The following is a 27,045-nucleotide window of genomic DNA, read 5'->3' as shown; positions in this document are numbered from 1 at the left end:
TTCCAGTTCTCTAGAAAATGTTTGGCTTATGTTTAAAGGAAGAGGTGCCATCTTCTGGCCTGTTATGAAAATTCATTCATATACACCCTGCAGTGTATTGTGTTTTACCTGAGAGGAGAGAAATCTTGGCCTACATCTAGAAGTAAGACTTTCATCCTGGGTGTATAAATTCTTAGGCTCTGATATGTAAGTCAGCCTAACAATATATTTAATAAGTCACCTGAGATCTCTGTGGATGTTTGGAAATACCAAATAACGGGTCAATTAGCAGTCAGAATACTTGGCAAAGCAAAGAAATCACAGAGTGATTATAGACTGGAAGTGCCATGTTGATCTCACTTGAAAAGTACCCAGATAAGGGGTAAATTTAAGTAGCTATATATGTTTTTAGTAAGAGTACATGAACCTTGAGGGCAGTGTATCTGACCCTACCCTTTAAGTAAGATTGTATTGAAACATGCTAATCTCTTTCTTGTGTGTCCCACTTCTAAAGACTAGAAGAGAAATTCATCTTCAGGAAATTGTTCCTTTAACCTAATTCTTTTCTGCTGAGCAATACAACTAACGTGGATTCTTCTGCCCTTGTATATGGGGGTCACCTCTTTCTGTGTCATCTCTTCTGGTCCTAACCTGTATTAGAAGTGGTAATCCTAGGGGCGCCTGCATGGCTCAGTTGGTTAAGCGTCTGACTCTTGGTTTCGGCTCAGGTCATGATCTCAGGGTCATGAGATCGAGCCCCCCGACGAGCCCTGTATCAGGCACTGTGCTCAGCTCAGAGTCTGCCTAACAGATTCTCTCTCTCTCCCCTCCCCCTCCCCCCACTCGTGCACTCTCTCCCTCTCTCTCAAATAAATAAATAAAATCTTTAAAAAAGTGGTAATCCTAATATCCTATAGTCCTGAAATAGTTGGATAAAGAAATTTTATGCACAGGTATCATTTCCTTTTTGGAAAAATAAGATGATAATGGGATAGAAATAATTACTGTTTTCCTTTTTACAGACAGGACTGTCAGATTGTGAAACTAATAAAACTGTTTTTTAAACATTTTCAAAAGGAGTTTAAAATAGCCCTGTTACTGTAGCTGTTTAGTATAATTTAGTTGTCTAGTAACACTCAGCCAATATCTGTTTCTTTCTATATGATTGAATATCTCCTTGTTCACTACCATCTTCTGACATCAAGAGATTAACCATATATGTGTGTGTGTATATATATTTTATATATATATATAAATATAAATATATATTCAATGTTCTAGATTACAGGAATGAAGAACTGTTGCCTAATTGGGAAGTGCCAGCATTCCAGACTTCAAAAATTAAATCTGAAGAGGCTTCTCCTGTTTTATATATTATGTGAAGAATTTAAATCTTATATTGGTTTGCACAAATTCCCTGGAGAAAAAAAAAAAATTGCTCTGTGTATATCTCTTGGAAAATAAGACAATAGTATTTCTCCTTTGCAATAGCAGTTATAACAGATGTGAAAATAAATATACTTGACTCTAATATGATTATACAAAAGAGCATGGATGCATTTCAAATGTTAGATATTGCTACTATAATCAGATGATTTCATATTGACCTTTTTATCATGATTCCTCCCTGTCAAGAACTAAAAGTTGAACCATTATACTTTATATCTGTAATGATATAGATTATGAAATTTCCCCTCAAACTCATTGCAGCAGATAACTTTTTGAGTCATTGACTTCATTTTATATTTAAAAATTATGAAATACCATTCTGTCATTATATTCTAATTAAAATTGTGCATAATGCTTTGGAAAAATGGGTCTTTTATAGGAAAAAAACTGGGATAACTGATTTCTATGGCTTTCAAAGCTAAAATATATAATATACTAAACCAACTCTAATATTGCTTCTTGTGTTTTACTGTCAGATTAAATTACAGCTTTTTTGGATGATTAAATTTTAGTACATTTTCATTTGGTTTGTGTGTTTTTGTTATTGTTTATAGATTTAAGACTTTTATTTTATAATGGCCACATTGTTTTAAAATGCAACAGTAGCTCCTTTCTGCCTGTACCTACAGAACACTTGGCTTTAAACCCCTAAGTCATTGGTAATTTCTCTAAGAACAGACCTCACACTTTCTGTTCTAGATGTATTTATTCCTACTATACAGCAAACTACATCGGACTACATAGATTAGTTTTGTATATTCTCTCTTGATCTTAAAGATTGTATCTTATTGAATAAAATATCCCACTGTGTATTATTTTTATATGTAAAAATAAGTTTAATACTGTATCAGGGGTTAACTTTACTATTTCAGATCTTCCACAGCTTGTAATTTCATCAAGGGAATCCTTTTGTCATTGTTAATATGTTGGGTATAAGCCCACCAATGAAATGTTATGTAAAAATTTTCAAATTTGCTTTATAATAGATTGAAGAATTTGAGAGAAGTGGGGAAAAGTGAAAACGCATATGGAGAATGTGTCAGTTGCTTTTGCTTCGACTGTATATGAAGTAGTGTAGTAGTCATAGTATGGAAAAGATCGCTAAGTTAAAATTTTAGCTGGCTATATAGTGGTGCTTTTCTTTTCCTTCCCAGTTGTTTCTGTTTTTACAAAGATGACACTTAATGAGGACATGGATCTAGGGTATCGATATGGCTTACGTGTTCTCCATAGAGGTAGAGCAAAACAGCTTGTCGGCCAGTTAAGTGCTGGCGAAGGCAAGAAACAAGCTGAGAAAACCCTGTGCCTTGTCCCCGAATACTGAGGAGGAGACTAGTCCTAGAAAGTCTACATAGCTGCTCAGGGATCTAGATACTGTCTCGTTGCAACTAGGTGTGAAGTAGTGTTCATGCCTTGCTGAGACTTCCCAGGAATGTGGTCAGACCATCGGTTACTAAATTGAGATTTAGGAATAAGATTTCAAATGTAAGCTCTGACCAACCTAAGAAAATGTTAAAATATTGTAAAAAAAAAAAAAAAAAATTGGAAATTGTATTCTTTTGAGTTTCTAATAAATTTAGTTAACTAATACTTTCCTTCTACTGATCCAGTTACACAGATGTCTGGGATTGAGGGGCCAAATATCTAATAAATGCAATAAATTAAATAATAAGTGAAGCGTTAGGGCCAGTCTGTCCAGGTCAAGGTGGCATATTTTAAGGTCCTCTACAGCCATTCTGCTTGAAAACTCACCTCTCAGACATGCCTTTGGACTTAAAATTATAGACAAAACATCTGACACGTAAGTAAAAATTGCTAAATATTACCTGTTACATAGGTTGTGTGGTTATTTGCCAGATAGATAAGAAATCATTAAGTAAGAGTAACTCCCAAGAGTAACTCCCATGTGCTGGACTAATAGCATCGGTTTGCCCTCCGTTTCAGAACATGGGAGAGAAAGATGACAGTGCTGGATTCCTTGGTCACATCTTACACAGTCCACTTGGGATCCAGTAGGACTGTGAAGAGACGTGCCCCGGTGCACACAGCAGCATGCAGAGCAGGACCCACTGAAGTCAGGGAGATGCATTACTATCCACAAGGAAATCTGCCATGCTGAGTAAGGCGGAAGGGTAGCCTGTCAGAAAGGAAGATAGGTGTGCTTTCATCTTGTCCCTGTGGACTCTGTAGTCTTGGTTTCAGAGGGGAGGGTGCCCAAAAATAAGATGTATTTGATGTACTTTTTATAGCTGAAAAGTAAAAAAGCCCTCAAATATATATGAATTTCATATGATAAATATCTAAGAACTGACACCACGTTCATATTTGTGACTCTTTAAAGTAGAACGCCTTTGGCCAGATGAGTAACATATCATTTAAAGGAGGCTTGATATCATAGTTGATAATTTTTTTTCCCATTAAAACACAAATGACTTTAATAGCTTACTAGTGCCCCCAAACAATCTAGTTTTAAAAATTAACAGTAAATACATAATCTATCATTTTACCCTCCACCAGGGGGAGCTTCAGTATCAGTTAAATACTTCTACAAGCCTTGAATGAACAGTATGAATTCAGTCCATCTGTTCTTATAAATAAACACTGCTTGCTTCACAAAGAGGTATAAAGGCCTTTCCTCAAGAATTTCCAATCTACCGGGCAGGAAAGATATGTAAGAAATTCATCAAAGATATGAAAACGCTGTAATTTATTAAACTGGTCACAGAGTTCTCTTAGGAATGTTTGGAGAAATATGGGTGTTGGTATGTTATTCTCTTTCCCCTAGAGCTTTGAAGTAATCTCTCTTTGGCATCTTGATCTGCCATCATAACTGACCGCCTTTTACCCCTCAGTGAAACAGCTTGTTTCTTTGAAGTTAGAATGTACTTGGGAAAAATTAATCTTTGGGAAGGTACTGATCTCTATTTTATTACCAGCATTATTAAGACAGGCTACTTGGTCTGGAGCTATTTTTCTCTATATAGGAACGTTCTCCGTTATCTGGACCTGCCCAAGTTCAAATATTTTGCCTCATTTTCCTCATTAGGTACACATATATTTGTCAGTTCATATATCTGATTTTTGTTTTTAGGACTGAGGGACAGAAAGAAAGATTACCTCAGTTTTTTCCTTGTTATGCAATCACAGTAGAATGCTAGAAGACCTAAAATATGCTCTTAAAAATTATATGTATGTGGTGAAACCAGCGTGTGGAGAAATTGGTATTTGGAGGAAGAAAATAGCTTGTAATAATAACCTTTTGTTTTATTTGGGTCTTGTACTTATTTAAAAAGGTGCTACTTAAATGTGTATTGAAATAGCCCCTCTTGACTCAGCTCCAAACTTAAAAGGGTAGAGTGGTTTGGGTGCTTGTCCAGGATCTGGAAGAAGCCCATCTTGTGCAGGGAAGGAAATGAATGTGAGCTTTGAGGTAGTCCAGCCACCAAGCTTTTAGTATTTCTATTCCCCAAAAATGTAAAAAATGCAAGTTATTCTTGAAAATGTAGTACAGACATTACATTGAATATGAAATTTTTTTTACTGCAGTTTCATCTTGGGTTTGCTGAATGCACAGTCCATTTATTTAATGTCATGTCTTACTAAAATTTGCTTGTTGAGAACAGCTGGAGACTTTGAACTGGATGCCTGGTTCTGTTTTCTGGGAAGGCGACGTCGATCGTTTTGCAGACATTAAGAAGAGCTTTAAAAGGGAATTGGGGGATATAGCTCTGGCTTTTTAAGAAGAAGCCGCCTGTGATTCTGGGCTCAAGGTGTGACATACATTTCCTGCTAATTGCTTCTCTTAAGAAGCATGGGCTTGGCTGTTCCTCTTGAGGAAAAACCTTAATAAACCTTCCCGTTTTAAGCAGTGATGTGACTCTTATTTTGAGCTGTTGTTTTCAGTGTATTTTTTTGGTAAAGTTTAACCATGTGCAAGTTCTTGTGCTTGCTTTTAACCGTGTAAAAATTCTTGTAGGGCATATAAAGCAGATGATCCTTAGGGGCCTATCAGCAGATAGTTGCTTCTACTCTGCCAGGTACTGATCTGCATGTTGGGAATACAGCAGTGAATAATACAAAACAAAATCTTTTCCCTCGAGGAATCTTTGGCAGGAGGCAGAAAAATGTGCGTGCGTGCGTGTGTGTATGTGTGTGTACATACGCAATGAGGAGTGCTGTGGAGAAGAGTTAAAAGGCTAGGAGTGCTGGGCGGAGAGAATGTTGTGGTGGGCTGAAGGTTTATATCCTTGCTGAAGTTGCTGTTTGTGTAAATGTTTGAAATGTGCAGCCCACCCAACTGCATGGGGGAAAGAAGGGCCTTCGGTGCATTGGGAAGGGTCTGCAGATGCCGTGAGATGGACGAGTGCCTACATGTTCAAGTACAGTTCAAGCATTGGCTGCGTGGGGTCCACAGAAGGGACTTCAGCAAAGGGTATAGAGAGCATGATCTGACAGCCTCTCATCAGGACACTCTGGCTGCTGAGTTGAGAACAGCTTGTGGAGACCAGTTAGGAGAAAGTGGACCCAGCAGGACCTCCTGACTCAAGTGCAGTGTGAGAGAAAGAGGAATCAAGGATGACCCCCCAAGATTTCTTGCCAATAATCAAGATAGTGAAGATTGTGGCAGAAGCAGGTTTGGGAGTTCCATTTTGAACAAAGTGTTGGGAATGGGTCAGATCCTCGAGTTGCACTGTAGGCAGTTGGATAGGTGTCTGGAATTCAGATGAAGAGACCTGGCCAGGAGGTTCACACCATTTGAATGTTTAAGAACGTGGAGCTGAATAGGACTGCTAGTGTTGATTGTAGATAGAGAAGTCCAGGGACTCCATCATGAGGTTGGGAGATGAAGAGGGATTGGCAAAGGAGAACATGAAGGTCATGGTGAACTCGATGGGCCATCAGTGGGGCGGTAGGGGGCATTGGAAATGTCAGGTGTGGACTACTCTGTTAAGACGGTTGCAACAGCACATGTTGGTGCACTAATAGGAGTGGCCCACTGAGGAGGAAAACAGGCTACATGGACGGAATCTAGCATACAAGTAAAGGGGCTGAGCCAGATAGGAGCGTGGGCAAGCATGGCGGTGGGAAGAAAGGATGGGATTGTAGAAGCTGGGAGGGCACAAAGAACTAATAAAAAGTACCATAAAGAAGTGTTCGGCAAAGTAGTCGGAGAGAGAAGGGACCGATGCTTTCTGTTCTGGGGGAGCCGAAATGCTTCAGGGAGGGGAGTTTGAACTGGCCTTAAAGGGTAGAATTTCAATAGGTGAGCATGGGGTAGAGTGTCAGAGATTTGCAGGAAACGGGAGCAAGAAGTTGGCATTAATGTGGAAGCCATATTGTGGCAGGCTTTGAAACAAGAAGGTGACCTTCTGGTAGGGTGAGCTAGGAAAATAGGGCCTGGCGCTCATCTGGGGGCCACGGAGAAATTTCAGAAGGGATCTGGACGAAACGCCAGGGTTGCAAGGGTGACTCCCCATGGACAAATGGTCTTTCCAGTCTGCATTTCTCGCTTCATTTACCCCCTTTCTTGAATGAAGCTGGTCTCAGTCACGTGGTCGTGATCATTTGCAAACAAAAGCTCAGTTTAGAAGGGAACCAGCATTAATACTCTGGCAGGCAAAGATATTCGGATTGAAGAGAAAAATCTCCTTTATTAACTCTGCTGCTCCACTCTATCTGACACGATTCTGCTCCCCTTGGGCCTTTTGGCACCTTGGGGGCATGCAGCAACTCTGGGTTCCACCCTCACACCCTCCCAAGTTTTCCTCCCCCTGCCGTTAGCTCACAGTGGGAGACCGCAGCCTCTGGCCCTCCCAGCCCTTGCCTCGGCACCCACCAGTGATTGGGAAGTCTAGGAAGGGGGCTCTTTTCCTGAATTCACTCTTTTGGGTAGCTGCGAGCTTCCCCACCAAGGTCCCGTCATCCAGGCCTTCCCTTGTGGGTGAGAGGGAAGGCACAGGCCACACTGTAGCCCCTGTCGCATCACCAGTGTCCCCAGTTGGGTGGGTTGAGCAATTTGAAGGGGCCGCCGGGATTAAGGGGATGCTAAGCCTTCCCAGTTGGGAAAACTAGGGCATGGAATTGTGGGACAGGCTCTGAGCTCTGCCTTTCTTGGGAAAGGATACCTTTAAGGGAGAAGTTTAAAGATACTTGATCCCCGAACTCCTGGCAGGGTCCTGAAGCCAAGGCCAGAGGATTTGGAATTCTTTGGGCCCTTGAAATCTCAGATGCAGAGCCTACCCCCTTATTTTCTGCTATATAAATGGACTTATCTCAAAAGATGCTTGGAACCTCAGACCAGGGATTCTAAAACCTGCCTAAGTCAGTCTGGCCCAGTGCTCCCTGTGGTAATGAGCAGGCTCCCTGGGCCGCCCCTGCGCCGTGGCAGTGTGCGTGGCAGGCTTCGAGCGAGTGCTCGCAGGCCTGCCGGCCCTTCTAGGCTCACGTTCCCAGCCTGAGTCAATGTAGGGATTTCAGGTGCTGCACTTGGCCCATTGGGAAGAATCTCTGTTGGTTTTTTTTGGTTTTTTTTTTTCTTTTTGCTTTAAAAAATAAATTTATGCCTGATACCCTCCCCTTTCCCACCACTTTACACAAATGACTACAAATTTGGCCTTGTGGGCAGCTCGGTCCCCCCCTCCGCTGGAGACAATGCCTGGAGTGTGGCCAGTAGCGGGGCTGGAGGTAGGGAAGCCCGAACACCCAACTCTCAACTTCCTTCCCCGTTGCCCCGCCCTGCCTAACCCTCCATAATCACAATGGGGGAAGGAGAATCTAGCAGACTCAATGTCCCCAGGAGGGGTGGGGATCCCTGGCAAGGCAGGTTAGGAAAAACTCCTTGGGGAGAGTAAGGCTGGAGCCAGAGGTCGTTGCCAGAATGGACAAGGAGATGAGCCAGGTCAGCAAGACCGGTGTAGAGGGCGCAGGCAGAAAGGGGGACAATTTGGAGGCTGGGGTAAAAGCGATGTCCTCTGGGCTAGAAATGGGGACCCATTTGGGACGGAGCCAGCCTGGGAGAGAAGCGGCTGTCTGTGGTGGCCATCTGAAGGGCCTGAGCTCTGGGTGGCCCAAGGACACTGGGGCCCCCAGGCAGCCTGCAGGAGAACAGAACTGACCTGGGAAGCGAGGGTGGAGTAAGCCAAAGTACCAGGTGGCACAGAGGGGACCGCACCACAGCTTGGAGACGGGGCCAGGAAGGAGCTTGTCAGCTGTCCTGAAAGTGGGCCTTGGGAGCAGCTGAGGAGGCCTTGACTGCTGGCCTTCCTGACGCAGGAGCTGGGCTCGGCAGAGGGCTCATCCTGACGACGATGAGAGGTCACAGTCACACCAAGATACAGAAATGTGTAATGAGTACTTGCCACCCCAGAGGGGCTCACGATCTAGATGAACATGCACAGGAGCGATTTGAAAGTGGGTCCTGTGGTTCGGTATACGGGCACAGGTGAGGCCCCTGGGGAGGGCTTCTCAGAGGAGGTACCCTTTAAACTGCAGTGAAAGCTGAGTAAAAAGCCAGTCTGGGGCCTTGAGGAACCTGGAGTCTCCAAGAACAGCCCATGGAAAGACCTAGAGGCAAAGAGCCCACGCTTGGAGCGCTCAGTAACACACCTCCCTGGAGGATAAAGAAGCAAGTCCCCCAGGGTCTGAGTGGGCAGGGCTGGGCCTCCAGACACCTAGAACAGTGAGGCCAGGTGAGGATGAAGTCACAGAACCTGAAGACATTTCCTTCCCCTCCCCTGTGCTCCCCACCGAGGGGCAGCATTTCCTTGCAGATGCAGCCTCCGGTCAGGAGGAGAAGAGGAAGGGGGCTAAGGGAGAGGCACGGGAGGAAAGGGAAAGCGGCTAGAGGGGGTGACAGCAGAGCCAGAAACCAGAAAACAAAACCGGACTCTTCCCTTGGCGGGAGACACCTCCCCCCCCCCAAAACAAGCAGTGCCCCTGAGAGCCACCAGGTAGCCTCAGTTGGTGGCATCTGCTGTGTCTGAAGCCCCCCTCCCTGACCAGTTGGAGGCTGCCAGGGGGCTTCTTTCTGGGACTGGAGAGGGCAGGAAGAGGGGCAGGGAGGACAGCCCAGAGCTGGGTCATGGGCAGGAGAGGGTGGAGGTGCCGAGCATGCGAGAGGTGATTTTTGGCAGGGATTCCTAGATCCCTGGAATGGGGCGGTCATCTTGGGCGCCATGCCCAGAGGGGCAGATCCAGAGAGAATGGATTCTGTGGAGTGGAAGCCAGGGAGTGCAGCAGCTGCGGCCTGAGGCCTTAGTATCTGGAGCTGGAGATCCTGCTCCCTCCCGCACCCGGGGCCCCGCCAAGAGGAAGCACAAACAAGTATGGCAGTCCCTTGTCAGATTATGATTGCCCCAAGCACTGTGTTGAGGGGTAGGCACCCCCAGGAGGGCTCCCTGCTTCAGTGTTCCTCAGGGGCCTCTCTCTGACCAGAAACACAAAGATGACTTTGGAGAGACCAGGGCGGGGCGGGGGGACCCTAGAAGGGGAGGAAGAAAGAGGAGGGCTCAGGAGGGGATAGAATGTGGACCCAGGGATGTTTCAGGCAAGGCTGACTTCACCGTGACCCCTGTGGGCGCATGTGGCAGAATTGGGGGTGGGGTACACCTGAAGCTTGGAGGTGGTGGGCAGAGGGCGTGTCCAGACTGATTGAAGAGCAGGGGCAGAGAAGCAGGTTCTAAGTCCTTTGTCAAATTCGGAGTGAATCTGGGAGAGTTCTCTTCATCCTCTTTGTTCTAAGGATTGGGTAGAGGAAGTAAGAGGGAGGCAGGAACATCCTAATAATAGTACCAAGGGGGTGACTGCTGTCTGGGACGCCCGACTGGCTCAGTCAGTACAGCATGCGACTCTGGATCTCAGGGTCCTGAGTTCAAACCCCACGTTGGGTGTAAAGCATAGTTTGAAAATAAAAGTAAAAAAAGAAAAATAGTACCAAGGGGGTAACTACAGTCTGAGGTGCTTATCTTGCCCTGTGCCCTGGATCTACTAGGCCCTTCCTCCATCTGCACCATCCTGGGCCCCGAGACCTCCTGTGAGAGAGGGTTTCAGGGCACCTCCAGCCCCATCGGGGGGAGTGGATCCTAGCAGGACAGCCACTAGCACCTTTAGGCCATTAGTCCCCAGGGTGACTGGGGGGATGGTAGGGGGTGAGGTGTGGAGCTTAGCAGGGACTCTAGGGACCAAGGCCTTAAAGAGCAGAGAGCAGATCAGGGGCTGGACTCTTCTCAAAGCCTTCAGAACTTGGCTCATTCAACTCTCCAGTCCTTGCCAGGAATGTGAGGGCCTGGGGGTTGACTGTGAGGGCCAGCTGGGGACAGAGGGACTGTGAGGGACAGAGGGGTGGCACTGTTCCCTAGAGCACATCCTCAGGCACTGGGGTCCTCAAGCACCATTTCTGCGCTCAGCCCCCCTGCTGCTCTCTCCATACCCACCCTCCACCCCCAACACACGTCATCCTCTATGAGAAAGTGTAAATTGTTGGCCATTTCGCAAGTAACAGCCCACCTGGGTTATATTTTTACCATGTACAAAAACATTGCAGAGAAGACAATAGAAGACAATAGAGAAACCTATTGTCTTCTCTGATCCTTGCTACAGTCTGGTGAGGTAATAGGGCCAGTATACATTTTTTTTAACAGAAGAGGAAACCAAGCCCCAGTGAAAGTTTTTCTTATTTTCTAGCAGTTTCGCGCTGGTTCACATGGTTAGTGCCTGAACCGAAGGTCAGGTGACCCAGTAGAGAGCTTCTGCTGTGTCTACATGGTGTGCATTACGTCCTTCAAAGCTCCAGCAGCCCTGCATTATCCCCATGTCAGACAAGAAAAATGAGGCTCAGAGAGGTCAAGCGACATACTCAAGCTGACAGGGACAGAAATGGGTCTCAGATCCTGGAGGACTCCTAATCCAGTGCGCATTCCATTGTACTGGCAGAAGTGCCTTAACTGCTCTGGGTGGAGAAGGTGGGGGGTGACCTGAGGTGCGTTGAAAGCTGGAGACAGGCCCCTGCTACCCAAAGTCACAAGCTGTGCTTTTGCTTTTATGGAGGCCCTGTAGGAAATGGTGTGACTTGGGAAAGATGGGGTGCCCCCTCCCCGACGGGGAGCAAGGGGGATGTCGTGGGGACAGAGCCGAACCAGGTCTCTATTCCTCTGGGCAAGTTTGGGTTCAGATCTCAACCTGAGGGGTGGGTGCAGGGGAGGTGCTTAGGGACGCCCCTGTGGGAAAGAGGGGTCCCAGTCCTGAAGGGTTGGAAAGAGAAAGAAAGGAGGGAAACCAGGCAGGCCCAGCAAGGACTCTTCTAGCTCCTGCTTATGGTGGGGGAACATCTAGAGACACACTCTGGCCACAGAGCCACAGAGAAGCAGGTGGGGGCCTGGGCAGATGCCTGGGCCAATCAGGGGGTCCCTGTACCTGCCAGGGAAGTGGGCTAGGTGTGAGGCAGGGCTCCATGCCAGGGAGAGTATTAAATGAGCTTCCAGCTTATTTGCATGTCCTAATTAACCATAAAATGAGCCCCAGGGGCAGAATTAAGCTGTCAATTTCTCTCTGCTAACTTCCACTACCTCCCCCTCATCCCGCTGCTCCCCACCCCTACACTTTTCCGGCATCACTTAGGCCCCAGGCATTCCCATTCACCTCTCCCCTCAGCTTCAGTGAAATACACTCTCCATCCTGTCACAACAAAAGCCCAGAAAAAGAAGGAAAAGGAAAAACTAGTGGTGGTGGTGGTGTGTGTGTGTGTGTAAATGAACTGGCCATAGTCTTTCATTAGCAAAGCATGACCTAGTGATGAGGGCATTACACCAGCCCAGTCAAGACCAGGGCAAAATTCCCCCACCGGACAGTGAGCATTCCATTTACTATCCATGCATGGATAATATGGGGAGGACAGGTTTTGTTGTTGTTCCTCTTGACTTGGCTTTTGGAGCAGAAATGGACACTTTGTGGGGTAGTGTGCAAAGCACCAGGCTGGGAGTCTATCGCGACTGGTTCACTCCCAGCTCCGCTGCTGTGACCTTGGGCAAGTTGCTTGCCTTCTCTGAGCGGCTCCACGTAAAGTAAGGGGATCAGCAGCCCCTTTCAGAGTGTGGTGAGAAGGAAATGAGAACACAAAGATGGCGGCGCCCGATGCCTGTGAGTTCTGTTGGTGGCAAATGTCACTCCTAATTGTTTTGTTCTGGCCCGAGTTAAAATGAGTTTTCATTCCCTTGGATCCCTTCTGGCCAACCGATGGGTTAGGAGTTGCTGCTTCTCACTGAACCCCTTGAGCCAGGAGCCGGGTCCTTTTCCTTGCTGTTTTGAGTTCCTGTCGCAGTGCCTGGCACTGGGAGGTGTGCAATAAAGTTTGGTTCACTTGGTCCGGATTGCCATGGCCGGTCCACAGAACAGATGGGTCACAGGTGAATGGCCAAGAGGGGACTTGGTTTCCTGTGGAATCATTCCGGATTGAAAGCTTGGTGACTTCACCGCGGCCTAGTGGGAGGACCCTTCTCTCTCTCTCTCTCTCTCACACACACACACACACACACACACGCACACACACGCACGCCCCCCCCCCCGCCCCCCAGCAAGGCAGACACAGCCAATGGGCCTTCACCCCGCACTGAACTACCCCAGTTCCCCGGGGAGACAGAAAGGATGAGCGGGGACTTGCTCCTCCAGAAAAGGGCTGGCTCTACCAGCAAACTCCGGGGACAGGAGAAAAGGCCGTTTTGCAGCCAGACAATCCTGTTCCAAATCCTGGCTCCTCCATTAGCTAGAAGCCTGATCTGGGCACCCTCTCTGACCCCTAAAGAGCCCCCACTGATTTACCGGGAAGATGGTACTTTCTAGGGTCATTCTGAAGTTTGGAAGGCATGGTTCTGCACGCTGCCTGGCAAATAGCGAGCACTGGAGAAAATACATAGAAGTAGCACCTTTCGTCTGGTAGCTTCCGCCACCGAGAACTAAACATCTCCCACGTGATTGAGCGGGGGTCTGAGAGTGACCCTAACTGGCCCCACCTCCGGCTGTGGAGGGGCCCCGCGAAGCCTCCTCCCTCCGCCATCTTGGTCTCCAGGGGTCCAGGACGCAGGAAGAGCCTCGCTTGTTATTCTCCTCCAGTTAGCTGTTAATGCTCCGAGGGCGGGAAGGCGGCTTGCGTCTAATTGCAGCTGTCACCCCCCATCAGGCGGGAGGGGAGCTCAGCCGGGAGGGGCGAGGGGAGGAGAGGGGGAGGGCCTGCAGGGCGGGGCCGCGCCCAAACAGGGACCCGCATTGTCTCTTCCCAGCCAGCGGGCGTTCCCTGCGGGGCGGGAGGGCCACGTGCGCCGCTCCAGGAAAGCTCTAGGCGCCGCGCGATCGGAGCGGAGCTGCCCGCCCGGCCCTTCCCCTTCCCCGCCGCCGGTCTGGTCCGGCCAGACGGGCCTCCGCGCCCAGCGGGGAGGGAGGCCGCGGGGTGAGGCTGCGAATCTAAACATGAGTGCGCGCGTCGAATGGGCGCACCTTGGCCGCGCCGGCGGATGCCCGTGTGCTTGTGTCCGGGGTGCGGGTTCGGTGCTGGAGGCGGGGGGCGGGGGGGAGGAGCGCGTGTGACTCCAGGGCTGCAGGCTCTGGTCTGCCTCCTGCCCGCAGGGGGCGTATCTAGGCCGGCTTCCTCACCTGGGAGATGGGGGTGGTAACTGCCCTACTTGCTTACTCAGAAGATGACATGCAAAGGCTTTCCAACGTTTAAAGTGCTTTACAGATAGATATCTTTCCTGTGCTTTTGAAAAGACATAGGGCTAGCTCAAGTACTCCCCTGGGTACACTCCTTATTCGGCCCATGTCTCAGGACCCGGGTACGGGCTGAAATCTTAAAGGCCACAGGGAGTGGGGGTGGGAATCTACTGATCCCAATCCCAGGAGGGCTGGGGTTTCCATGCCTGTGCCTGGAGCAGTGCTTTGCCAGGGAAGCCAATGGTTATAAGGTTGGGGCCAGATCGGGGGCCTCTCTGGGGGAACCTGAGACCCCAGGGCCCTAATCCATACAGAATGTTCAACTGAAGTCTTTGGGGGCCCTGAAGGAATGTCAGGATTGCCTGGTCTCCTCCCCCGGCCCCTCATTGTCACCTGCAGTCCAAAAGTGAGCACCACTGTCTCTCTCAATGTCTCTCTTTCAGCCCAGGAGCCCTCACCTCCCCACCAGCCAGCCCCCACCACAGCCTCTCTCAACCACACACTGGTCAGCCCTGCTCCAGACACTCCTGCTGCTTCTCCCTCCTTTCTGGAGGAAAGGAACTCGGAGTTAGGCTTTTGAAAGCCATAGTGCCCACACCCCATCCTTCCCAGGGCCCAGCACTGGGACCCGGTCATGTTGGGTTCAGTCAATGTTCTGTCTCTAGGACTCAGACCCAAACAGCTGTGTTAATATCAAAGCCAGAAGGTGAGGGTTCCAGGGCCTTGGGGCAGCTTGTGGAAGGACGTTCCCCCCTTCTGGGCTCTGCAGTGCCCAGGAAGGGGAAATGCCCAGAGCCCTTGGAATGGCTCCGCTTCTTGACCTTGTGTGAGCGGGCGGCTCTGGGCTCGGAGACCGTGGGCGTCACCCAGCCTGGCTTCTCCTTCAGCAGCCGGTCTCGGTCAGGCCGCACACTGCGCAAGAACTTCCTAAAGATGTTTGCTGTGAGGGCAAACCTGCGGCCCAGCTCCCTGGGCTGGCCCCTCTCCCCTTTGGGCTCCCCCGCCTCCCCCTTCTCCCCACCCTTCTCCACTTCTGGCAAGTCCAGCCAGTTGCCCACCAGGTCTGCAAAAACGTTGTCGCCTAGCACCAGAGGTTGTCGGTTCCGGCCCCGGGACATCAAGGTGGAGGTCCAGTCTTCCGGTTCCACCAGCTCTGGCCCCTGCCGGGCACCGCTTCGGTGCTCCGGTCGCTGTGCCCTGGGCAGGGGGGCCAGGTCCCGCCCACAGGCACTGCTATGGGACGGAAACTTGGCGCCAAGAGATGGTTGGTTGGAGATGGGGCAGGCTGCAGGCGTGGCAGGACCTCTGCCACCCTCCCATGGAGGGGGCTCGGGCTGCGTCCGGGGGCTTTCCGGGCAGCCCGAGGCAGGACTCCCTCCGGAGATCTCCAGCTGTTCCAAAGCTGTCTGCACCTGGAGGAGCTTCAGTTCTTGCAGCGCGCCCATCATGCAGTTCATCTGGTCCTGCAAGCCATCACCCACTTCCTTCATGGACATCTGCGGGCGAGAGGGAGAGCGCAGGCCAGTGAGCCGTGCGGGGCTGGGGGAAGCGCTGCCCCTCATTGGCCCTGAACCTAGACTCCCCACTGCCCACATATACACCTCCAGGTCATTCCAGCCGGCCACTGACCCCACCTCCGTGGGGCCCAGTACAGTGCAGCTCAGAGCTGGGAGAGGAGGAATCTCAACGCTGATATGGCTGCATAACATGTGAATGGCCGCTAACATGCTAAGGCAGGTGCTGTCCTCGGCCACATGTATGTGACTATGCATACACATATATCAATTAATCTTTTTTTTTAAAAAGATTATTTATTTATGTATTTATTTGAAAGAGAGGGAGAGCACAGAAGGAGAGGGAGAGGGAGAAGCAGACTCCCCACTGAGCAGGGAGCCCGATGCGGGGCTCGATCCCAGGACTCCGGGATCCTGACCTGAGCCAAAGACAGATGCTTAATGACTGAGCCACCCAGGTGCCCCGAGTTGATCTATCTTTAATCTCACCAACTAGTCAATGAGTTAGTGACTAGTCTTATTGCCATTTTACAGATGAGGGGGAGGAGGCACGTGAGTAAGTTGCTCAAGGTCAACAGAAGAGGTGGAGCTGAGACCGGTTCGAGGGTGCACGCAGCTGTGGTGGCCATCCTTGTCCTTTTATGTGCTGTGCCCTCCTCTTCCCGAGCCTCCCCGAGATGATGATGATGATGATGACGGCCACGACAGTTTGCAGGTGTTTACTATTTAATAGGGATTGAGTGCTCTATGCCCCTCACCTCTTAGGATCTTTGTATAAACCCTATGAGGTTGCTATTATTGTTCTCATTTTAACGAGTTAACCCTGGTGGGGCGGAAGTAACCTGCCCACGGTCACACACGCAGCTCATATGGCTGGGACTCAAACACGGGACACTCACTCCAAACGCTATGGCCCTAACTACCGAGCACTGCCTGCCTCAGGATGGCGGGGCAGTGGCTGGGCTTTGAGGGCGACGCTGCCCTCCCCAGGGCAGTGGAGAAGGCTGGAAAGGAACAGGAGGGTAAGACAAGGAGCTCAGATTCCCGAAGAAAAGGGGTAGGCGGGGGTTTCCTTTCACTGCTGTGCACATCTGGCCAGTCCGGAGAGAGAGATGGAAGCCAGGAAGCTCCTGTTTGCAGAAGCTCTTCTCACCCCTTCTCTGCCTTCCAAACACCTGTCCTCCCTCAGCTGCTCTTAGACTTGGCTCCCGTGCTCTTCCTGCCTTCTCAGCCCAATTGGCTTCACGGCTCGGGCCAAGAGTGGGGACACTGGAGGCCAGCCCCCCAGTCCCTTTGTGGGCGTCTAAGGCCCGGGTCCCAGGTGCCAGCTGGAAGGGGCTGAGAGGCTGACTTGGGCGAGGGCCGAGTTTGGAGGCTGGGCAGGGGATGCGGTCTGATAACATTCACAGTCCAAGCTGCCTTGGTCCCGCCAGCTTCCTCCCCAGATCTGCTCATGTTACCAACAGCAAACCTCGCGTGAGGGGACCATCTGTTTCTTAAGCCCCCCAGAGACCCGCTGGGATCATCTTACCTCCCAGCCTTGTCCTAATGCACAGAACTAAGCCCACAGGGTGGAGAGCTGGAGGGATTGGGAGGGGAGGCACAGAAGTGCTCAGGGGAGCACGGACAGCTGACCCTCTTAGGCTTTGGGTCAAATCCTCCTGCCCACCCCAACCCTGGCGGGGGCGGGGGAACCACACCAGGCTCTCCTGAGCCGGCAGCACTAACACCCGGAGGACTAACTGGGAGGCCTTTGCTGAGTGTGGTGGTCAGGGGCGGGGGGGGGGGGCGGAGGGGGGGCCCTGGCAACCCTGGGATTTGCCAGATTGCCCGGGCAAGCAGGCTCCATTTGAGCGGCAGCTCCAGCAGCAAGAGACGCAGCCTGGGAGGTGGCTGTGCTTGCTGATGGCCCCTTCTCTGACCTCTTTGGCTTCCAGCCTCCTGACCGATTCTCCTTTCCGAGACAGCCCGGCCGCAGCTGAGAAGACCCAGGGCAGAGTCGGAGGAGACCCTAAGCCTCCAACCAAACTCCTCCAGGTCTCTAACTGCTCACCGCTTCTCTGACTTCCCTTTATCTGCCCCTTCCCTCATACCCCTTTCCTCCTCACCCCAACCTAGACCTCAGAGTCCCTTTTGGCTTTTCCACCCAGGGCCCCTGCTCTTGTCCCCAGATGTCTCACATCTGCTTTTCTGTCTCCTGGAATATAGAAGCCTCCTGGAAGGCCTTCCGGCCACCAGATCAGTCTTCCCAGCACGCTCCTGTGATCATGTCACTCAGAAGCGTGTCTCAGTCCCCATATGTGTGCCCCCGGCTGCTGTCAGAACCTCTTAAGTGACACACCTCAAATGCCCTTCCCTGGAGTGCTACTCACCTCCCCGCCCCAGCGCCCCCACACATTTAAAGGCTCAGTTGTTCGTGAGACATCCATTGAGCATCTACCATCGAGGGCAGGGTCAGAGATCTACGCATTATTAGGTCTCCCCAGAACCCAGCTAGCACCTTGCCCCAGCCACACACCCAGAAAACATACTGAGTACCCCTGAATGCCCCAAGTCATCTCTCCAGACCTGCTGCCCTCGGGCAGTAACACACTCCACAGGGAGAAAGAGTCAGGGATGTGGCTCGCAGCTGCATTTCACCAACGGGCAAGGAGTCTGAGCTTGCAGGCTTCCTTCCAGAAGGCTGAACACAGTCCAGGTCAGAGGCAGTGGGAGGAATGAAATGACCCCATTCAATCTCTTCCAGTATGGAAAAATCCTGAAGAAATAATGCTGACATTTTGTACGGTTTTCCAGTGAGAAATGTATGTGGGTATGTATGAATTCAGGGCTGCCCATAAAACAGAGGCCCCATTTAAGTAAACAGGGGGTGAACTTACACCCCTATGGAAAATGATATTCTGCACTGGTTAAGGTCTTCGGTTCTAGAGACAGATGGCACAGGGTTCAAATCCCAGCTCGGCCACATAGTAGTAGCTGTATGACCGGGACCAGTTATTTAAATTGTTCTTCAGTTTCTCGGTTCTCCCATATGGGAATAAGAGTTTCTGCCTCGTACAGCTCTGGCCAGATGAGGTGAGGTCATAAGTGTTTATGTGTGACCTGGAGGTGAGTTCTGGCGGTTATCATAAGACTTCCTAAGAACTTCCAGAGCACTTCTTCTTCAGTAGACCTTAGCACATAGTAATGACAGGACTCCATTCATCTACCCAGTGCAAAAAAGGAGAAACACGACTCTTGTCCTGTCCCTTCTGTCCCACCCCTGCCCCCCACAGAGGAAGAGCCGGGGAAGGAAAGGGAAGCCTGCATCCTCTTGCCCATTCTCAGGCCGGCTTGGTTGGCCAGCCGCGGTGCTGACACTGAGGGTAGAAGACAGCTGTGAGAGGGGACACCAGAGGAGAAGGAAGTGTGGGAGGCGGGGAGGCCGGGGCATCAGCTGGGTCTTGACTGAGAGCGAGTTGCCTTTCCCAGTCCCGAGGGGAATGATGTCACCCTGGGAGAAAGAGCCAGAGGGCAAGCTGCTGTCTTCGTCTGGGGCGTGGGACCTTCGCAGATCCCAGGGTTTCTCTTGCCTCAGGACCCCAAGAGGGAGCAGTGTGGGGTGGGAGCAAAGAAGAGGGGCCAAATCAGAGAAGATGCCGAACCAGAAATGATCGCCACTAAATCCCGGTCCCCAGACTGTGGGGGTCTGAGTTCCTCTCGGCCTCCCAGTGCCAGAGCCTCAGGTCCTTCCTCAGGACAGGGATCGAATCATACCCAGCTTGCCCTCGGGGGCCAGTTGGAAAAGCCCTAAGAGGGTCTAGTTTGTTCTGATTAGTCTGAGTGGGAGTGGATCTAACAGCCACCTCCCCTCTGTCCACCCCTAGTCACGCTCACTGACCCACACGCATGCCAGGCAGACCTGCTCCACCATCAGACATACTTCCCCAGCAGCACATCCCAGAGACGGGTGTGGGACTCCTTGCTGAGAAAGACCATGAAGGTCTCACCACCCTCCTTGCAAGCACCCCCTGCCCCCACCAGCCATCTCCTATCTCCCGGGGCCTCCTGGGCCTCGAAATGTTTCAACCTAAAAGTTTTCTTTCTTTCTTTCTTTTAATTTCATTTACTCATTTGTCAGTGACAGAGAGAGAGCACACAAGCAGGGGGAGCAGCAGAGGCAGAGGGAGAAGCGGCTCCCTGCTGAGCAAGGAGCCCGACATGGGACTCGATCCCAGGACCCCAGAATCATGACCCAAGCCAAAGGCAGACCCTTTAACCAACTGAGCCACCCAGGCGTCCCCTAAAATTTTCTTCACGTCACGCTTCAGTCTCTCCCACTGCAGTTCAAACTTCCTCCGTGTGTGAGAGCTGGATGGCCCCCGGGTACCCTCCATGGGAGTCCTAGCTGCCTAACTCAGAGGATTCCGGCCCTAAAGTGATGCTCTTCACTCTCGCCTTGTCGGACCCCCACAGTTACTGTGGTAAGCTGGTGACCCCACTGTACGGAGTAAGAAATGGGATCTGAGATGTTCATTTTCTTCCTCGACATCCTTCCCTAGACTGACTTCACAGTTTTCACCATATCCATGGAGGAGCTCATCTCCTACTTAATGTTGCATGTAAATCTGTTTGTGTAAATAAACGTATTCATGTAGGAACTTATATGAAATGCATACACTTGCCATAAACAGATGGTAACTATGTAAAACTACAAGTTCTTCATCTGAGTATCACGTAATGTCATCCTGAGTGCCTCCAGTGCAAAGGCAGATCTATTGCCTGGGGTCCGAGGCATATTCATGGGAAGACTGGGCCCCCAAGCCTGGCCCTCTTACTCCAGGCCAGTGGGCTTCCCGTGTCATCATGATGTGGCTTCTCAGCCCCGTGGGGTTGTTGTGAGAAGAAACCAGGATAGTCAATGCGACACGCAAAGCACAGTTATCATCCTATGGGGAGGAAGAGCACGAAGTCTTGGAGGGACTCCAAGACCCAGTTCAGTTGCTTTCCACTGACAGAGCTTCTTCACTGAATCATCTGAAGAAGGAAGAAGGCCTGTCTGTCTGGAGCTGAAGGGGAAGATGCCCTAGGAAGCAGACCCCACCGTCCTGGACCTGCAGCACTGTGCCCTCCAGGGGTAGTGTGGGGTCAGCTGCCCACGGACAGCACCGTCCCCCTTGGCACTCGCTGGGCCTTTGTGGCATGGGAGGCGTGGCGATGGGAAAGTGACACCAGCATCCTCGGCAACCTTCCCAAGCCCTCTCCTAGGCGCCCGATTGATCCCACAGCTGTGCCCTCCATCTATCCGTCTCACGCCCTCTCCTAGCTCAGCCAGAATCCTTTGACACAGGCTCCAGCTTTGCCCGTGCACCTGGCAGTGTGCCCTGCCTCGCTCCCCCCACCCCCATGACTCACAAGACCCCCACACAGTTCCTTTCAGCCCCTCTGGAAGCTACAAGGAGGTTCGGGGCCGGAAACGGGAAAAGCCCTGCTTTTGCCAAGTGGCCCATTCTCCAGTCCAGTGAATAGGGACCTTCACAGTCCCCTGCTCTTGGCTGGGACACGCAACAGGAAGGTAAAGAGGAAACTGTGCCAAGAGCTGGAGGAGGGCGGAGAGTAAAGAAAGAAGTGCGAAACGGATGAGCCCTCTTTTGACTGAACCATCTACCAGGGGCCATGTGCTCCGGCAAGAGGCAGACGCTTGGAGAGAGGGGGCCCAACCCTGCCCCGCAGGGAGCCTGCCTCCCCTGACCGGCTTTAGCTCCTCTCTGCTACAGGCAGTCCAATCAAGACCTCCAGAAGTTACCTTCCTTTTCTCCTTTCTGGTTCAGGCCTTCCTACTCTCCTGCATGGGCTCTGCAATTGCCACCTAACTCATCCTCCTGCCTCAGTTTCCTCCCTCCTCCCCTCCACCCCATACCACGCACCTCCTAGATCCCAGGGCACGTCTCCCATCCTGCTTCTCGCAGTGCACATAGAGAAGGGCAGGCCCTTTAGCATGGCATTCAAGGTCCCCATGGGCTGCTCTCAACAACTCTTTCAGCCCTGTTTGCTCACTATTCCTCTGCACATACCCTATATCCTAGCCAAGCTCCTGTAGTCTTCAAACATCCCCTCTGCTTCCATCTCGGTGCCTTTCGCTCCTGTTGCTTCATTATCTGCCTGGAATGCTGTTTTTCTCCTGGTCACCGCCCTGCTGATCCCTCAAGGTCAAGCTCAAATGCTACCTCTCCACGGAGTTTTCCCTGATCCCCCGGCTAGAGCTAATTCCCCCTCTATGTAGCACGCACCCTCTATTTCTGTACCGGACATATGACTACATGTACTGGTTAAGAGTGTAAGTTCTGCAGTCAGACTGGCTGGGTTTGAAGCCTCACTCTTCCACTTACCAGTTCTATGACCTTGGCCAACTCACTTAACCTCCCTGTGTCTCATTTATAGAATGGGAATAAGGGAAGTACAACTTCGAGTTGCTTTGGCAATTAAATGACATAATCCATTATATGCCTGACATATCGGTAAGTGTTAACATCAATAAATTTTTTTTTTTTTAAGATTTTATTTATTTATTTGACAGAGAAAGACAGAGCGAGAGAGGGAACACAAGCAGGGGGAGTGGGAGAGGGAGAGGCAGGCTTCCTGCCGAGCAGGGAGCCCGATGCGGGGCTCGATCCCAGGACCCTGGGATCATGACCTGAGCCGAAAGCAGACGCTTAACGACTGAGCCCCCCAGGCGCCCAATAACTGTTATTATTATTACCTCCCCTATTGAACGGCGGGTTCCCCGAAGGCAGGCTCTGTGTCTGTTTGTATTTGTAACCACAGTGCTCGTGTCTGGTCAGGTGCTTTAAACATCAGATGAACTCCGTTAATGTGTCCTGTGAATGAATGACTCATGCATACCAGCCTGATCCATCCGTCAGGAGGTCGCCGGGCACAGTGATACAGGCTAAGGACAGACAGCTGCCATTTAATCTTCACAGTGGCTGTATAAAGTAGGTATTTTAAAAACCCTGTTTTAGGGGCGCCTGGGTGGCTCAGTGGGTTAAGTGTCTGCCTTTGGCTCAGGTCATGATCCCAGGGTCCTGGGATCCAGCCCCGTGTTGGGTTCCCTGCTCAGCATGGAGCCTACTTCTCCCTCTGCCAGCTGGTGCTTTCTCTCTCTCTCTCAAATAAATAAATAAAAATCTTTAAAAAATTGTTTTAAAATTTAAAAAACCCGCTTTGCAGATGAGAAAACCAACGCACGGGGGGGTTAAGTAATCTGCCTGGGTCACACAGAGCCAGGATTTGAGTTCAAGCTGGCCTGCCCCCAAGTCCCACGGTCCACACTCCTCCCTCACTGACCCTACCCCGTTCTTCACCCTAGCTCTAAAAGTCAAAGGAGGCCACATTAGGAGATCCTTGGTAAAAGTTTTTTTCTACCTCAGGAAATTTGCTCTTTGGTCCCTAGAGTTGCAGGCTGTTCCTACTCTATCTCTTCCATCACCTTCTTTTGTCCTTATCTTGCCTTTAGGCTCTGGTCCTCCTCCACATGTCAGAACCTCTTGAACTTGTGGCCACTAGTGGCTAGGATAACTTCCTTCTAGGAATACGGAGTTGTCCTAGAAGGCCCTTCTCCAGCCCCAGAGAAGTCCCTCTGCTGCTTCATCATGCCTCAGCTAGGACAGGCATTCCAGGAGCTGGCCTCCATCAACCTCCTCTTCCTCCAGGAAGCCTTCCTAGCCTGGCTGGACTTCCTGAGCCCCTATCGCTCAGCCTCTGTACACTCTATTTGCTCTACACTGGTACTGACTCATGAGGAACACGCTGTGAGCATCTTACATCTGCTTTCTCTGTGTTCCTGTGTCTACCCCATTTGTTGGAAGCCCTCAAGGGAGCAGTGTGTAAGAACAGCTGGTCCCAAGGCCTTGTGTTCGTGCAGGGCCCCTCTCCGGTGGCTGGAGGGGAGAGAGATATGTTCCCTGCTGAGCTGTGGCAGCCCTGACCCCCTCATCCTAATGAAGAAGTGTGTCAGCTGCGGCTACTTTCCTGTCCCATTTCATCCCTGAAACGGATCCTGGTCTCTTTCCAGGCAGGGGGAAAGGGCCAGTCCTCTAGGCATCAACCTAACTGAGCCAGGATCCCCAAACCCTTGGCCTCCCCGCAGGGCTCACTTGTTAGAGAGCAAGTTTTCTGCTCCGAGAAATTGAGAAATTCTGCCACTTTGGTTTTCAGGACCATGCTCTTCTTGTCTAGATTTCCTGGGCCAAGGACAAGGCCAGGTTGCAGGAGGGGACACAGAACACCCCTGACAAAAATAATGTCATGACCTGTTAACGTTTCCTTTTCCAGCAGGTTAACCCAGTGTCTGTAGGACACAGGCTTCTTGAAGGGATTTGGTGGCATAAATGAATGTAGAACGTGACTAGTATTACATGCGTGCCATTCCTGAGCACATGCTAACTTAAGGCAAAGCCAGGCAACACACAGTCCCCCTCGGTGGCAGGGAAGATTCTGCCTGGGATAAACACACAAGCCGCACCGCCTGCCCCCACCCTCACAAGCTCATGACGTAAGACTACCGTATGCCTTTTGTACCCCATTGCAGACCTGGGGTATAAACAAACGAACTCTCCCTAACCTAGTCACAACCACGTTGCACTGAAGTCAATCCGCACAGTCCTTAGAGGAGCCAAAGGGCTGAGTCTGGGCTAACTCAGCTCTACTTTCTTCTTCATTCCCATTGGGAAAACTGAGGCCCTGAGGTTTGGTTCAGCTACCTAAGCACCAGGCTGAGGTGTTGGGGAGTAAAGGAGACTCTAATGCTTCTGCCTGTCACTCTGCTCTGTCTCATTTCTGGGCAGCCTGGCACAGGGGAGGAGGGGGAGGAGGCGGGGCACCCTGAGGGTGGGGGTGGGGGAGGAGGAGGCTGCAGAGCTCTCCCATCTGAGTGTCATTCTGGGCCCCAGGCCAGGCATTTGGCTTCCTCTCCGAGAGAGTCAAAGGCTGAAGCTGCTCAGACAAAGGGCCAAATGAAAGCTAATGGGGAGCTCGGTGACTTCAGCCTCTCCCCTTCCTCCTCTCAGGGACTGGGGGCTCAAGCCCTTGGCAGGAGAGGGTGCAAATCAAGACCTGGAGCTCAGTTCAGTGCAGATTCCTATTTGCCTTTTTTATTCTCCTGGCATCCACAGACTGTCTTCCTCCCCTCACCCCCTCCCACCTAGGGTGCTATAAAAAATGCAAATCAGTAGGATTTTAAAATTCAAGCCTATGCCAGGAACACCCACAAACCCTCTATTAAGGCAGATCCTGAGGTGGGTGGTGTGGTCCCAGATTCCAAGCATAAAAAGAGGACTCTATTAGATTCTTTTTTCAGCATGGGCCTTGGACTCAGACATGATCTGTGATGACCTTGATCTTTCTGATATTGGACAAATGAATGGGAAGAGTCAGAATTGTATATGTGTGGGCTGGGGCTGACCATCCCAAACTGACATGGGAAGCAGGGGAAAACTAGCATGGGAAGGGACACGGTGGCGACTTCTCTGTCCCTCACCTAGGCAGCATTTCTCTGGGTAACTTTCCCATCTGAGTGTCACCACAAAAGGGGCTTGAAGAGGAAGTCCCAGAGAAGTGACCATTGACCTGAGAAACAGACGCTGGAGTGGAACAGACAGGAAGAGTGCTTGGGAGCCTTGACCAGGAAGCATCAGTGAGAACACCTGCTCTGCAAGCTGCCCTCCCCCAAAACTGGCCCCAGATGCAGCTGCCAAGTTTGGAGGGGTGGGGGTGGGGGGGAGTGTAGAGTTTGCAGGAGCGGGACAGGCTGTCATGGAATCTGGAGAGCCATGGATCCAGGTCTGCTGTTGAGAGCCTGGGTGCCCCTGGCTCTTGAAAGTAGGAAGAAAGAAGAGGGGAGAAAAGTGAGACCAAGGAGAGGTCCACTCCGAGAGAAACTAAAAGGAACTAAAAGAGGCAGAGGCAAAGGCACAGGAGGGAGTCGGACTGAGAGAAAGGCGGGCCTGGGGGCCAGGGTGGGGCGGGGCGTGCATATCTGTGTGAATTCGGGTGGTTGCGGGAACCAGAAAGGTGGCAGGTGTGTGTGCGGGGGGGTGGTATATGAAGTCGGTGAGAATCAACCTAACGGAGCTTTGGGGGCACCCTTCCCTCCCCCACTTGGGTGATGCCCGGGTCCCAGACGGAGCTCCTTCTCCCGACCCCTGCACCCCTGGCCTCCGCAAGCTCCCTCCGCACTCCCCACGCCCGGCCCTGACATCTGGCCGGGCCCCCGCAGCTCCGCTCGAGATCTGCCAGGCGGCGCCCCGCCTCGGGCGCGGGGCCCTCCCCCGCCCTTCCAGCTGCCAGCCCCCTCCGCCCCCCCGCTGGCAGACAAGCCCGGGCAGACAGCCGGCCCGGCCTGCCCCCGCAGCCGCGCCAGCTCTGCCAAGCCCGGCGGGGCTGGGGGCCTCAGGCGGTGCCAGCTCCCCGCGAGCCAGCGGTCTCCGGCTGCCCTCCGGCCCGCGCGCCCGGCCCTGCTCCCGGCGCCCCGTCTGGGAGTGTGCCCCCGTGTGTCCGGCGCCTTCTCTGGGCGCATTTCAGTCCGGGTTTGGGTTGCTCGGTCTCCGTCACTTGCTCGTGTCTGCCTCACTCTCACAAATCTTTGCTCCAAGTTTCCTCGCGGCCGTTTCCCTCGGGCCAGGCCCTGCCCTCTACCTGCCCGTCCCCTCGTCTCTGGCCTTCCTCCGGCCGCGCACTCCCCGCTCCCCGGCCCGCGGCGGGGCCAGGTGCCGTCGGGGCGGAGCAGTCCTCCGGGCCCCTGGCGCCCGCTCCGCTCTTACCAGCTCCTGTTTGAGGCGGCGCAAATAGCAGTCCATTTCCCTGCTCTCTTCCTCGTGCGCCCATTTGCCGGGCTCGGCTCCGCAAGAGCGTCCCCGGGTGGGAACAGCGGCCCCCGGCCCCCGCGCTCCGCTCCTCTCGCAGCGGCGAGCCGAGCCACGGCTCCCAGGCCCGGACTTAGAGCAGCTTCCCGGGCTCTCGCGGCGCGCTGTCCGTGCGGGGGGCGGAGGAAAAGTGGGACAGCCTATGAGAATTCAGGGGGGATGCCTTCAGCCAATGAGACGGGCGCACCGAGGGGCGCGGGCTGGGCTGCGGCGAGTGGACCCTGCCGCGGGTGGTGGCACAGGGCTGGGGCAGCGGCGACTGGGGGCTGGCCGGGCGACACCTGGTCCTCGCAGGGGGGCCGGGGGTATGGTGACGCCAGACTGTACCGACGTCCCCCAACAGAGCACGTGATCCCCGTTTGGTCATAAAGAGAGAGCAGCGTCTTACGGGCGGGCACTTGGTAGTGGTCTCAGTAAGAGGCCGAGTGCCTTAGTTTCTTTCAACCCTGTTTCCCAAACTCGGATCAGAAAAGGAACATCCTCCACCAAGCAGCCAATCAACAGCT

At 51.9% G+C, this 27,045-nt stretch overlaps 2 protein-coding genes across 4 annotated transcripts in view; one reads left to right on the top strand and one right to left on the bottom strand.

The window, feature by feature from the left end:
- Positions 1 to 2,950, top strand: part of RAP1A (RAP1A, member of RAS oncogene family) — a 76,569-nt gene extending 73,619 nt beyond the window's left edge. For all 3 annotated transcript variants that reach the window (XM_032421570.1, XM_032421554.1, XM_032421562.1), the window contains one exon: positions 1,261 to 2,950. The gene's annotated coding sequence lies outside the window, so the exon portion shown is untranslated. The remainder of the gene's footprint in view (positions 1 to 1,260) is intronic.
- A 796-nt stretch (positions 2,951 to 3,746) lies between these two features.
- On the bottom strand, positions 3,747 to 26,772 carry INKA2 (inka box actin regulator 2). Its single transcript, XM_032421545.1, has 2 exons — positions 26,438 to 26,772; positions 3,747 to 15,620 (listed from the first exon to the last, which is right to left on the bottom strand). The coding sequence occupies exons 1-2, from the start codon at positions 26,471 to 26,473 to the stop codon at positions 14,793 to 14,795; spliced, it is 864 nt and encodes a 287-aa protein (XP_032277436.1). The 5' UTR covers positions 26,474 to 26,772; the 3' UTR covers positions 3,747 to 14,792.
- Between the last annotated feature and the right edge of the window lie 273 nt (positions 26,773 to 27,045).

The sequence above is a fragment of the Phoca vitulina genome, unplaced genomic scaffold (genome assembly GCF_004348235.1).
Source record: "Phoca vitulina isolate PV1807 unplaced genomic scaffold, GSC_HSeal_1.0 scaffold2, whole genome shotgun sequence".
Lineage (NCBI taxonomy): Eukaryota > Metazoa > Chordata > Mammalia > Carnivora > Phocidae > Phoca > Phoca vitulina.
This window is presented reverse-complemented; position numbering and strand designations above follow the sequence as displayed.

Coding starts and splice junctions, on each gene's coding strand:
- INKA2 (XM_032421545.1), bottom strand. CDS start 26,473: ATGGACTGCTATTTGCGCCGCCTCAAACAGGAGCTG. Junction 15,621..26,437: donor GCCGCCTCAAACAGGAGCTG/GTAAGAGCGGAG, acceptor TCTCGCCCGCAG/ATGTCCATGAAGGAAGTGGG.